The 13,506-nt window shown below is 34.2% G+C and overlaps 1 protein-coding gene across 1 annotated transcript; it reads right to left on the reverse strand.

Moving 5' to 3' along the window:
* Window positions 1-496: 496 nt before the first annotated feature.
* LOC140151112 (hairy/enhancer-of-split related with YRPW motif protein 1-like) lies at window positions 497-11,897 on the reverse strand. Its single transcript, XM_072173335.1, has 5 exons — window positions 11,668-11,897; window positions 11,197-11,245; window positions 10,345-10,428; window positions 4,760-4,832; window positions 497-4,086 (listed from the first exon to the last, which is right to left on the reverse strand). Exons 1-5 carry the CDS (start codon window positions 11,730-11,732, stop codon window positions 3,410-3,412), a joined length of 948 nt encoding a protein of 315 aa, XP_072029436.1. The 5' UTR covers window positions 11,733-11,897; the 3' UTR covers window positions 497-3,409.
* Between the last annotated feature and the right edge of the window lie 1,609 nt (window positions 11,898-13,506).

Below are 13,506 nucleotides of genomic sequence, written 5' to 3' on the forward strand. Positions count from 1 at the left end.
AGAAATTATAAAATGATATATCAGGTTCTGAATTCTCTCGCTTTAGGATTTTATATTAGCTAAAAGGAAAACATTTGAAAGGAAAACAATTTGTTAAGAATTTGTAATGGTATTTGAACAAACCTTTTCTTGTTTTTCAATCTGTTTATATTTATTGGGCCCATCATTAAGGGCTTGAATAGCAACGTTTGCACATCGTATTTTCTGGGACATGAGAGCACATCAGACATATCAATTTTTTAATAATTTGCCATAAAATTTGTATTATATCGCGAATTTCAAAAAATCAAAATTATTTTGATATCATCAGGACATCCCTTGTATTCAGAATACAATTCGATATGTCTGATGTGCTCTCATGTCCCAGAAAAAATACCATGCAAACGTTGCTATCTGACCCTTAACATGTTGTAAGAAGATATTGTGATTTGTTTTCTACAGGTACAAAGAAATAAATAACATGCACTGAAACGTAGCACACAAAATGATACTTTTATGATATTTTTTTAATTATTATTTGCAAATAAGCACACTTTTCACATTATTTCATCAAACTATATACATTATTACAAAACATACAAAATTGCCAATCTTATGGGCAAGGAGGTACAAAACGTATAAAAGTAAAATCACATTTTTACGAATATTTCATATTCTCTTCAACGTTAAGCAAAACATCACTTTATATATGACGTTAATTTGTGTCCAAAAATTATGACATGCACCAGCACATAATGTAGTCATGTCATACACATGGAAGCCATTTTGATATTTGGTAGGTGAAAATAGGAACTCCTCTTGATGAATATACAAGATTATTTTATACATTTCAGTGAAAATGTTTCAGAAATGCCTCAGCACATTATTGAAGAATAATTGTATTAAAGTCATTCTCGGGAATAATTCACATGGAAGCCATTTTGATTTTTGGTAGTAGAAAATAGGCACTCCTCTTTATGAATACACGTGTACGATATTGTATTATCATATTGTTATAATTAAATGTTGCAGAAATACTCAAGCACATACATTGAAGAAATTTAGTAAAGTAATTCACATGGAAGCCATTTTGAAATACCCCTCCTCTGAACTCTGAATAAATAAAGCGCAGTGATTTATAGTGCGCTACGCACAGGCACAACGCATATATATACGTTGATCCACAAGCCTCCGCACACGTTACAAATTGTCACTGATCACTACGGCTCCTTAACATTCCACAAACCATTAAAAACAACACAGGGACTTGCAGGCTGCAGCTAAGAAGCGCACACTTTAGATCAGCTCCCCGAGTTTCTGACGGGTTTCAACGAGACAATTAGCAGTAAGTTCATTGTCCAGGGAATTTCAAGCTAACTTAATTTTTATCACGAGAGCGTACTAACATCCGCCAGGGTTCGAACCCGCAACCTCTCGCACCATAGTCGAACGCCTTATCGATTGAGCTAACTTGACCGCTAATGGAGCTAACTTGACTGTTTTAGACATGACATTGTATTATCATTATACGTCATTATTGTGAATGCTTAAAGAAATATTAGTGTGTTACTGAGCTTTAGATATTAGCAGAATCTGCAGAAGTTACAGAAGGCAAAACATAATCTTTAATGAAGATTCTGCTAAGATCGAAAGCTTGGACCACATTAGTTTGACCTTGAGATTCTCAGGTCTTCTCAGGTCTTAACTGTGGATAAGCATTTCCAATTAACTCTTAGACTCAATTGAATATCAATGTGAACAATTAATATGGACAATGTAATTGTGTTAACCTGTTTTCAATGAACAGAAAAAAGGAAATAACTAAAACCCTCTCTAAAATATTGCAAATTAAACATGGACTTAACAACAGGAGAAAAATGTTTTTACATAACATGTTACATCAGATCCATTGGATGAGGTTCAATGGAAGCATGAATAGGTATTGCATAATCTGTTGATCGACATTGAAATTATTAATGACAAATTAATGGTTTGAAATTTGTACAACTATGTAAAACATTTGGTAAAATCTTCAGCAGCAGCAAAAGAGTACAAGTACATTGTTGACGTATGTCCCCATTTTTGCTGATTTTCCAAACGATTTTTCTTTTAAATCATTTTAATCAGTTAGTTGCAAATTATAATTGGCGAAATTTAATAATAACAATAATTTAATTTAAAAAACCACTTTCAATAGGCAGATTTGGCAATACGTTTGCGTATTGGTTTCCATGAATATTTCTAATAAGCAAGAATAAACTTCAGTAGGCAAGAAAAGTACCATCATTAATTTTATTTGCTCCACCATAACAATTGGTGCACTCATAGAAATTGTTCGTTGGCATTACTCAGTAAGTTGATGTAAGTCGTTGCGTCAACTTTCCGAGTAATGCCAACGCGTACAATTTTGAGTAACGCTGACTCGATATCATTATGTTGGTCGCACTCATTTGCACTTATTGAGTTGTTACAACTCAGAAAATGAAACTAGGTTAGCATAATTTTCTAGAGGTGTGCTATAGTATACAAAATTTTGCGCTGATTACAAAAATAAATATTTGAATACTGCTAATTGTGCAGAAAATTATCCAATTACGTGAATTAAGTAACAAAGTACCAATTGGAATAACTCAAAACAATAAGTACCAGTAACTTAATATGAACGAGTTACATCAACTTACATGTTGAGTTACAATAACTCAACTAATTGGTTCTTTGAACCATGTTTATTTTTCTAAGTTCCCTGAACTTCAAATCAGAAGTTAGCATTACTTACAAAGTTGACGCAACGACTTACATCAACTTTTTAAGTAATGCCAACAAAGTTGATTAGTTGACGGAACTTTTTGAGCTTTTTCAGCATTTTTAAAGTTCGGATAACTAAAATGAATTTAGTTTTGGCAACTTTTACACTATTTTTGAGTTGTCCAAACTTACTCCTTTTGAATTGCGCCAACAAGGCGAACAAGTCATTTCTATGAGTGTGGAGCAAATAAAATTAATGATCGTACTTTTCTTGCCAACTCGGAATTAAGTTCTGCTTAAACATGTTAAAGTATAGGAGGTACATGTACAGGTTGTTTCTGTTGCAAAATCTCAAAGCATATCAAGCTCCCATAGCATTCAGCACTCTGCATAGCATTGTGGCGTTATATTTCTGACAAATAACTTTCCTGAATTAATTTTAATAGATTGATACAAGGTATCTTTCTAGCAATATTCGATCAATGTCACATCCATCCATTGTTTATTTTACATTAAGTAAACGTACGTCATCTTATGTAGAAGCTGTTGTTTGAATTCCAGGCTTCTAAAGGAAAGAAGTAGGTTGAATGATGGGGTTTCGGCTCTCTAATGATTTTAACCAAACAGTATGTTGAAAGTGTCTTATCCAATGTTAACTATTGTTCGTCATATAGTCCAACGTGCTTCAATACGCCATTTCTGAACCCCAAGGTCTGTAAGGTTTAGACACAATAGCCGTATGCGCATTATGAGCTGAGGAGTTCGTAGGACTGAAACTATTCGGTGACAGGACAGGGAGATTGTTATAAGTCACACCAGGGTACTGTGTGTGAATTGCTGGTATTGAAGATGGCATTGAATGATGCGAGAGGTTACTTGATGGCGTGTGACTTGGAGCACTTGAAGCACTTGAAGGTGGAAGAGAAGAATGTCTTGGGTGACATGAAGACGAAATACCTGTAGTATTACCGTCGTTATTGCTAGAACTTGTGATCATAGGCAACATTTGTCTCGTGCCGTCATTGTTTCCACTAGAAGGTAACGCTCCGTGAGATTCTGTGGCCGTGATGGCATTATGAGGTTGAGAATGCCCTAATACTGGTGTCTGTCCATGTGATGAAAACTGTGTGGCTGGATGATGTCCAGATACGGGGTAATGTTGCCTTGATTGGAACTCACGTTGCGCCATATAACATTGTAAGTGACTCATGAGTCGTAAACGGAGGGGATCTTGGATGTCCATTCCTTCTACAGTGACGAGGTAGCGGGCTACTTCAGAGGCACATTCTCTGAAGCCAAGGACTCGGTAGTCCATAGCGTAGGCATGGGCTTCGCCATATGGATGAAGAGAGCCATCAATACCTGGATATCAAGAAAAGAAAATTAAATTAAGTATCATCCTCAATACAATAAGGGCTCATATAAATACGCAAACTGATACTGTTTCTATGTAGAAACAAATTTCAAATTTGTGATTTTGAACATTATTCGTGATTTGTTTATTTAGATAACAAGAGATAAAGCAGTAAACCTGTGGGGTTCTTAAGGTTCAATTTCTAATCATTTTCGAGCTTTGCTTTCAAATCAGATGTAAAAAGCCTATTTATGATGATTGTAAGTGACTTGAATGTATTAAATTTATTTTTGATTGATTTGAAACGTAATGCAATTCAAATGATAAAAGAAACTATTGAAACATCTGGCGATATCTGGCAACCTTCAGAATCGTACAGATCAGTCTTCAGAATCGTCACAATTATTATTCTTAAATATTTGATTAGTTTAATAGCATTTCAGTGGATTACAAAGTAAATGAAATATGAGAAAAATAAATGAGAAAGCAATACGGAGTCTTTTATGACATGTTGGCAACATATGACTAAATCTTAATATCTTCATCTCAATTATGACAATTGATTTCGTAATCTATCCTCTTTGTGCTGCTTTTAACACTTATAAATCAAGACACTTATATATTTCAACCTTCCGTAAATCCTTTCAAATAACACACATTAAAAAACAACTTATAATTTACCTTTAGCATGGAGGTACTTCAAATGATCGACAGTCATCTGCAAAATCTCGGCTTTTTCCAACTTGGCTGAACCCTACAGGGAATAATAAAACAAAAAAGCATACATTATAACCCTACTATTAATCGTGTTTCAAACCCAACCATTGTTTACATTTCTCTATTTATCCCACATCTGCCTCGACACCCCCTTATTCAAAATTCACTCCTTTAAATTGTTTATAATACTCCCAGAAGACTCAATCGTTTAATTTTCGAATAGAATGATCTATTACTCGTTCTACCCTCTATCACACGCTTTTGTACCAAATGCTGAACTGCTAATATTTTTCTCCGATAAAGAGGCGTTTTAAGTTACACCCTAGCTATTGTACGTGAGCGCGTAAGTAACATAAACTCCATTAAAATCTCGTTTTCACGCTTCTCATATCCAGCGCCTTGCATTGGATATAATAAGCAGGATTTGCCCTATTCTAATAGCTTCTAATTGTATTGCTTTAGTAAGCATTTTTTTCACAGCGTGATATTTTATTAATTACTCCTGGTTAATTGTTCCTTGTATGCTTTTCAAATTTTGTAGTTTACCTACGTATCTTTTTCATAGCAGTATTTTGAGGTTGCGGTATGAGGATTAGCATGCTAAATTCATTGTCCTATGGGATTGCTCTTTGTGTTTAATTTTTGTGGGGCAAATAGTTAAATCTCGATTAGATGAATACAATAACATCAGAATATGCGAGGAACCCGGGTCACTCACTATTGGTTATAGAGGTTTTGATATTGTTTTATATAAGTACTCTTATTATTTTAACCTAAAGTGTCTATTGAGCACACGGATGACAAAGATGTTGCTAGCTGGATAGCCTGGCGTGATTGTAGCTCTTCTCTGATAAATACAAAGTATTATATTAGTATCCCCTGGCTATCATACTGCACTATCTCTTTATATATTGCTGAATTTAACTACCATTTTAAAGCAAACTCTTAAATTTTTTAAGGCTCTGAAACCTAGGAAATGCTCTTATGCCGATATGTACTACTGAGGCATTATGACTTATTATAATAAACATACAGAAGTTTCAGGCATTGTAAAGTATGTCGAATTTATTTGCTTCTAAATATTTAACATAAGACGTATTCATTCATGTAATGTATTTCATTTTAACAATAAATAATGAAGAAGGAGGCGGCCTATAATTATGCCTCACCCTAGCAGGGCGTAAGACAATGCGAGACACAAATTAATATATGCGAGGATCGGAAATAAACGATGCAAGCCCGAGAAATTATGATTTAAATGTTACGTGTAAATCTTTACTGGTTCCTATAGGCAAAGATTTATCCACGGTTAATTTGTAAGAATTTGCTAAGCTTCGTTAAAAAATCTTGTTAAATCATTATCATATGCAGGTTTGTTGCTGCCTCATGAAAAAGTTGTTCAATTGTTCTGTACATTATTATATGCTGTTTATACAGCAATCTGTTAAACTGTTTTAATTATCTAATATTATGACAGAATTAATCTGCTACCAATTCATTCAGAAATCACAATGCTTCTGATTTTCAATTAAATCTTTGTTGCTAACCGTTCGCTCGTTCCTTTTTTGTATGCAATAGTTGTGCCGAGTAAGAGGTCACGTATAAACTCTGCCAAAAGGTTATCGCTCTCAAATTGGCCATTTTATACATATTGAAAGAAAAGAAATAGTCATTGTTTGCCTATCATTGAAATTGATTCAAACGTGAATATTGTGAAACGGGCTCCACCTGGACACGTGCCAACAATAGATATTTACTTGTTGTCATTTCAAGTGGCTAAATAGCACAGCCTCGTGCCACAGTCACCTTGCCACGCGCCGCATTTACTTTTGAGGAATTCACTTGTATATCACTTAAAAGGCTGGGTCGAGTTGACTTAAATCACTGTTGACATGGATATAATAGAAAATAATATAATAGCCCTTAAAATATCATAATGTGCAAGCTACCAGCGAGATTAAGTACACTAATGTATTCCTGTACCTGAAATAGTTGCTAGACTATTTTATCTCCAGAGTATATAGGATCCTCTTTAGTTTGATTTTTGTTAAAGTTTCTAATCTTCAACTGTCGCCGGGACAGTGTTAAATACCTCAGCCTCGTGCCCAAACACCTAGACACGTGACACCTTAGTATTTGCCTATTTTTTGAATGAATTAGTCTTGTGCTCCAGTCACCTTGGCAAAATAACCCTATTGCTTGACTTGTTACAATCCGACCATATCCTTGTTAGTAATAACAACATCACCTCACAAAAACGGTTCAATCGTCTAGAACACCGAGCTAACCACCACCTGTTCCTTTATTTTTAGTTTACTTTATTTGAGGGTATTTTAGCAATTCTTTTTTGATAAACAAAGAAGAATGGGACAGGAGGAGAGCAAAATTAAAGTTGTAATAATATTTTGATTGATTTGTTTTACTGTAGTACAAACAAAAATGAAATAAATACAATTCTAATTAGAGTGAAATATTATTTTTAACTTCAGCTCTTACGATATTAAGCTGGGGGATGTTGGCATGTGCTTTTATGATAAAAAATGTATCTCAGTTGTCAAAACCTCACACTAGTACTTTAACGAAACAAATTACCATTCATTTGTTTTGGAACTGTAAAAACAGGAACGCTATCGTAAGAAAGACAGGTTCGCTTGAAAGAATGCTATGGTAAATTACTTGAATGATAAGCATGATAACCAGAGTATTGCCAAATTTTGATCATTAACTTAAATCCCTATGATACAGTCCATGAGCAAACATTAAAAAATATCCCCAAAATATATTCATATCTGACTGGTCGGCTACACTACCGTATCATGCATGAGTAAACCACGATCATATCAATATTTGCTATACACCTTTTATATGTTATTCAACCATTGTTACCAAATAATAACCATATATTTATCAACTTGAATGATAAGAATATTGATAGGGCCTGTGGAAATAGCGATACGACTATACAACGTGAGAAAATTACCAGTTAGTTTTTCCCATTCGCTCGCCTTATCCACCACCACTTAAGATACCCTCAAAAATAATTACACCAATTAACAGTCCCACAAGCCTATGCGGTAAAAACCTATAAAATAGTGTTCGCGACAATCCGTCATTAACTATAGATTACTCTTTAATTACACTAACTCAAAGCTATGATGTGCTTGTTAATATTCTCAAACATAGGTTTGTTTTAATTGTAAAATTGTCAGTACAATTACTTCTCTTGTAAATTTTAAATGTATTTCACGGGTTTGTCGAAAAACAAACGTGTATTGTTCCTGAAGGATCCTGGGAAACGTGAAAATCAAGTTTAACTTGTTCATATATGTGATTGATTCTGTACGATACGGTAGCACCTGCCGATTTCTACGCTCAGACTCCGTTGCCAACAATCGTCAACAATTGGACCGTTTGCGTTGATCAAATATTGAAATAGGCACGGAATTACCCACGACACTACCAGCACAAACTTTAGTCCCGAGTAACTTAGGGTTCGTCTGGGGTTACCCCTTAATGCCTTTGGTGCGGATGTGTTGGCCGTGAACTACAATAACCCAAACAAACTATAAAACAATTGGTATTTAAAAGCACCGAACTATGATATTGGGATATGAATCCATGTATACCTTGACAAATATACAGAAACTTTGCCATAACTTTCTTCAAAGTGATAATGTTCAATATAAGTTTTAGCTAAATCAACAGAAAATTGATTGACTGACTGAATGACTGACAGTGAATTGAGAAAAAGCAGTGAGCACAGAGTTAAGGTTAACAAAACCACTGCACAAAACAACCTATTTTGCCCCCAATTGTTGTTGAGTGATGATTGTATTATACTACAAAAAAGCTCTACAATAAACTACCCCGTTTTGTCATAGTTTTCAACCTAGAATTATTGTATCTCTTTTAAACAGTATACAATAGCGGCAAGCGCCAGCTATTTGAATATAGCACCTTTTGCGAAAACTAGGCTTTGTGAAGAAATGAAATCGGAGTTATTCTAAATAAACCACCACCGGCAGCTGTGGGCCGGTCAATGAAGTATTACTTGACGTTTGTCCTTTTAAACTTGCCAAAATTACGCGTAAAATCAAGTGAAAGAATAGTGGTAAACAAGGGAAGAAGTATTGCCGCTATCAACCCGTCAAATCACGGGGTTTAACTAGCTAACTTCATTTTTACCTAAGGCGAAAGCAGTGATTTTATAACATACATTATGTACTTGTAATGGGCTGGCTAAACCCAATCTAACCCAGTCTTATCATTATTATCAGACGCATATTGAATTCCTAAAATCATATTTTATATATAATTCTATTTGTAATCAGTTTTCTGATACGTTACAATGAATACATATTTATTTGTGTAGTTTGATTTTTTTTTTAAATAATCATCTCATCATGAAATGAAAACTACCATTTTTTACTTGCCAATTTTGAATGCGATTATTATATTTGTAAATAAGAATACTGTAATCATGGTAATGTTGCAAGTATGAGCAATTGTTATTAATTAAGGTCAAATTTCGCACACCATTTATGGATACTGAAAATATTCTGACGGATGTCATGCGAGCCGCAAAAATAAATCAGGCAAGCTTATTCTTGCATAAACTCAGCAAATGCGAGTAAAATATTTTTCTTTCGAAATCAATATTATTTATTCTACAGCAGATTTGTTAATTGAAGAGGAAATTTTGTCAGAATTTTACATGACGAAGAAGTCGTGTTGACACAACAAAAAAGATTTAATTAACGCAATCTATGCAAAGTTTCCCTGCTACCCCGGGCCCTAATATCAGCCACATTCGCAACAATTGAGCGCAATAAATGCGCAATACCATGAATACTGTATTTCCCAGCCTGCCGAATCCATGAAACCTAATGATGCTGAATTTCATTTCCCCGTGTCCTAATTTTCATGGGAGAATCATTGTTATCATGCATACACTGTTGATACATCAAGTGGGTAATAGTTTGTAACATGAGTAGGTAGCCAGACGCCTTACAGAAGCACCGAGACAGACAACTAAAACAACACTAGCCAATTAACCAATTATGGTTTGATATTCCTGTGCATGTCGTTAACATTCTTGGTTGCATAGCTGGACACAGTTTTTTTTAGTTTTGAGATAAAATAAATAATGCTTATTATTATCATTAGATCGCGTTAATCATGTTAATCACACCGCCAATTAATCTCCTGGATATACTGAACAAAAATACAGGTAATGTGGTTTGACTGAAATAAATGATTGCTTAATTACCAAGCTTTCTTAAACAAGAGAAAAAGACTTACAGAAACTTCTATTATCATGGCGTTATGTAATTACTAAACATGCTAAATGTAAACAATGAGGAGTCTGAAAAGATATTCGTAAGTGGTCATCGCGTGGAACACAATACTCGTTTGATCTTCTTTATCATTTAGCGCTGTTTCTGTATAACAATTAACAAGGTCGATCGTACTGATGGCTGTGTAAATTAATAACACATGATGTATTTTCAAAAGTAAATGTGATAAATAATTTATAAGTTGGTTTTTACCTGCTTTTCATAGGCTGCGGGTACCAGTCGCCGAAGTTCTGTCAAACTATTATTAATCCTATCTCGTCTTCTTTTCTCTATAACCTGTAGAATTAAAAATAATTAATCGGATTAGTACGGATTAACTTGTAACGGTACTTTCAAGTTGACATAAAGTTGATGTAATTAACGGATGTGGTGGAATATTTGATGAAAAATGCATATATTAGAATTTTAACATCAACATAGTGTGTAACAAATGCAACACCTCTGACAACTGACCATGTTATGAAAGTGTTGTAAGTTAAATATGAAATAGCGTATATATAAAAGCAAAACATTGTACGGATGTGGTCAGTATTAATTAATGATTAAAAGGACAATTCATTTTGTCCTAAAGGTCATTTAAGAATACAAGATTTGTACTCAGTAAGTTAAGTGATACATTAATTCACCACAAAATAATTTTAATGAGCAACACTATTCTGGACATCGTTGGGTAACATGGCTAATTAATTATGCCATCTGACAAAGTGTTTTTAATGATATAACGCATTAATCTTCAAAAGAGCCCAATGTATTTCCTATTGATCAGTTGATAGTATACTAAAATGTATTAGCCATGCAAGCTGCAGCTAATTACGGCTATTGCTAATTATGATATCTGATAAATTGTTAAGTGTTTTAATGACATTAACGCATTCATCTTTAAAATAGAACCCAATATACTTCCTATTTATAAGTTGATAGTATATTGAAATGTTTTAAGCCATGCAGGCTAAAGCTAATTACGGCTATTGCTAATTGCGATATCTTATAAACTGTCAAGTACAGCCGTTAAGTACTTCATCAATAACAATAACATTGACTTACCCCTCTTCTTTTCTTTCGAGCGTTCACTGGACAGGACTGACTTGGAGATCTGAAACAAATAGTACACATTGAATTAAGATAACGAAGATTTCATTCATTGTCATCACATTGAATTCAGGAGCTAAATTATAAGGTCAAAAGTCCAGATCACTTAGATAAAGACTTAATTATAGTAATTTAATTTGTAATGTATAGTTTGCAAAAGGTATAGCAGGTGTAAGCACTGGAATGCAATCAATTAATGCAACGTCGTAAACATATGCACACACAAAATAAACGCGAATTAATGATAATTACACAAATTAAGTGATAAATTATTGTTATGTGAATCAAGATTGAGGGTAAACTAAAAATATCAAAAATATACTTGAAAACGATTGCAAACTATCACATATTTATATAAACAGCTACGTTTACAATGAAACAAAAATGCACTTGGTTAAAATAGAATCTATAATATAATAAACATACCCCTTCATACTGTCATCAAATAAATCTTCCGATTCAGAATCACTACCATTAAGTGTCCTTTTCATGGTTGGTATATAAGTATATCGTCTGGTAAGAACAAAAAATATATATCTCCGTCAGGCACAAAATATAAGATTGTAATAGCACTTGTAGAGCGTTGCGACACACGTCCGATTGTCAGCGTAAAATCCTTACGAATGCTCCATCAATTCCCACGACCGTAAACTTATAAGATACTAGTACCCTAAATCGACATTGAAAAAAATGGTAAAATACACCTTTTTCCATAAGGCAAAACTAATGATTGACGGACGAGTGTTACTATCAGATGTAACCTTGAGGCGAGCTGATTGGCTAATTGTTCAATAGGGTGTATCCTTTGTCAGTGACGGTTTCGAGACGCCCAGTTTACAACTCCACGAGAGTCGCGTGGCGTTCATTGTTTAGAATCATTGTATTTTACCAACAGGGATAGGATATGTGCGTTGATAATTCTGTCTCTTTATTTCATAAATCAATTAGGTGTATTGATGATATTCTTTATTGAAATATTACAAAACTATCAACTGTATTAATGTTATAATGAGCGTGTTACTAAATTTCATCTGAAATTGATTAGTTTAATAATTTTGTATGATTCTCAACCTTCGAGAAAATGGTATCACCCAATCGTAGTTGGAAGGTTTTGAAACCGTCAATGACAATATGTCGTGCTGCCCACACGCGCAAAACCGTGGGAAATGAGCTGAAATATACACAACTTGGACCCAAATCTGCTATTATTCACTGGATGACCGAGCTCGTTTTGACAGCTTTTGACGCATCAATGACCCAACTCCTTGAAAATACCGTGTGAACGAAACGATACCTAGATGTAATTATGAATACATTTGTTTTTATTTTCAACATATTCTGGAATACGAAATAATTTTTATGAAGATAAATGTCGCTTCCGGAAAATTAATTTTTAACAATATCGAACCCTCGGCAAACATTAAAAATAGATAATGGATTAACTTGTATTTGTTTGACTTTAGGAAATTGAAAATATTAATTAAAAGTTGATAATGACGGGTTGAATGGCTGAAGATTAGGTATTATTTCATCTATATAGTATCTATATATATATATATATATCTATATATCTATATATGGTCGTAGAACTGAGTGTTTTATCATGACAGTGCAGTGCAAAAATAATTATGTATACCAGAAGGCATTTTTTATAAATGTTCAAAACATTGGGTTAGACCCTTACCCCCGGGACCCTTATCTTATACCAATAGCAATATGATACACATTACACCTTTAATTAATATAGTTGAACTTATCACTGATTTGCAGTGGCGGCACCATGTATTTTTTCGTGGGGCATGGGGGTGCAAGTGAATTTCAGAGGGGGGGAATCAACAAATTTTGGGCAAAATTTAGGTAACAGTTAAAATTGTCGTAATTTTTGGGTTTTAATGCCAAAGGTAGGTGGGTGGGTGTGTGGGGGGGTGGGGGGGTGTGTGTGTGTGGGGGGGGTAAACTGAGCAAATTCCCCTTGGCCCCCTCCCCCAACCACCCGTAGTGCCGCCACTGCTGATTTGTGAATCTTTTTCAATCAGAATTTAATATTTCAATACAGATATGATGAAATCTAATAATAATTATGCAAATAAACATGATAAAGGTCTTACCATGTGAAAAGATCAAAGCCCATGGCATTATATGTGACACTATTATTTGAAAAACTCGTTCCACTAAATCACAAATAATGACATACAATAGGATAGCTTGCATGTATGACACAGGACAGATTAGTCAGTAGACAAGATGACATATAGACTACTGTAT

This window comes from Amphiura filiformis, chromosome 4, assembly GCF_039555335.1.
Source record: "Amphiura filiformis chromosome 4, Afil_fr2py, whole genome shotgun sequence".
NCBI classification, from domain to species: domain Eukaryota; kingdom Metazoa; phylum Echinodermata; class Ophiuroidea; order Amphilepidida; family Amphiuridae; genus Amphiura; species Amphiura filiformis.

Excerpts from the sequence above, each read along its gene's own strand:
- LOC140151112 (XM_072173335.1), bottom strand. The coding sequence starts at position 11,732 with ATGAAAAGGACACTTAATGGTAGTGATTCTGAATCGGAAGATTTATTT. Across the intron at positions 11,246-11,667 it reads TTTGATGACAGTATGAAGGG|ATCTCCAAGTCAGTCCTGTC; the intron begins GTATGTTTATTA and ends TATTTGTTTCAG. Across the intron at positions 4,087-4,759 it reads GAAGTACCTCCATGCTAAAG|GTATTGATGGCTCTCTTCAT; the intron begins GTAAATTATAAG and ends CTTGATATCCAG.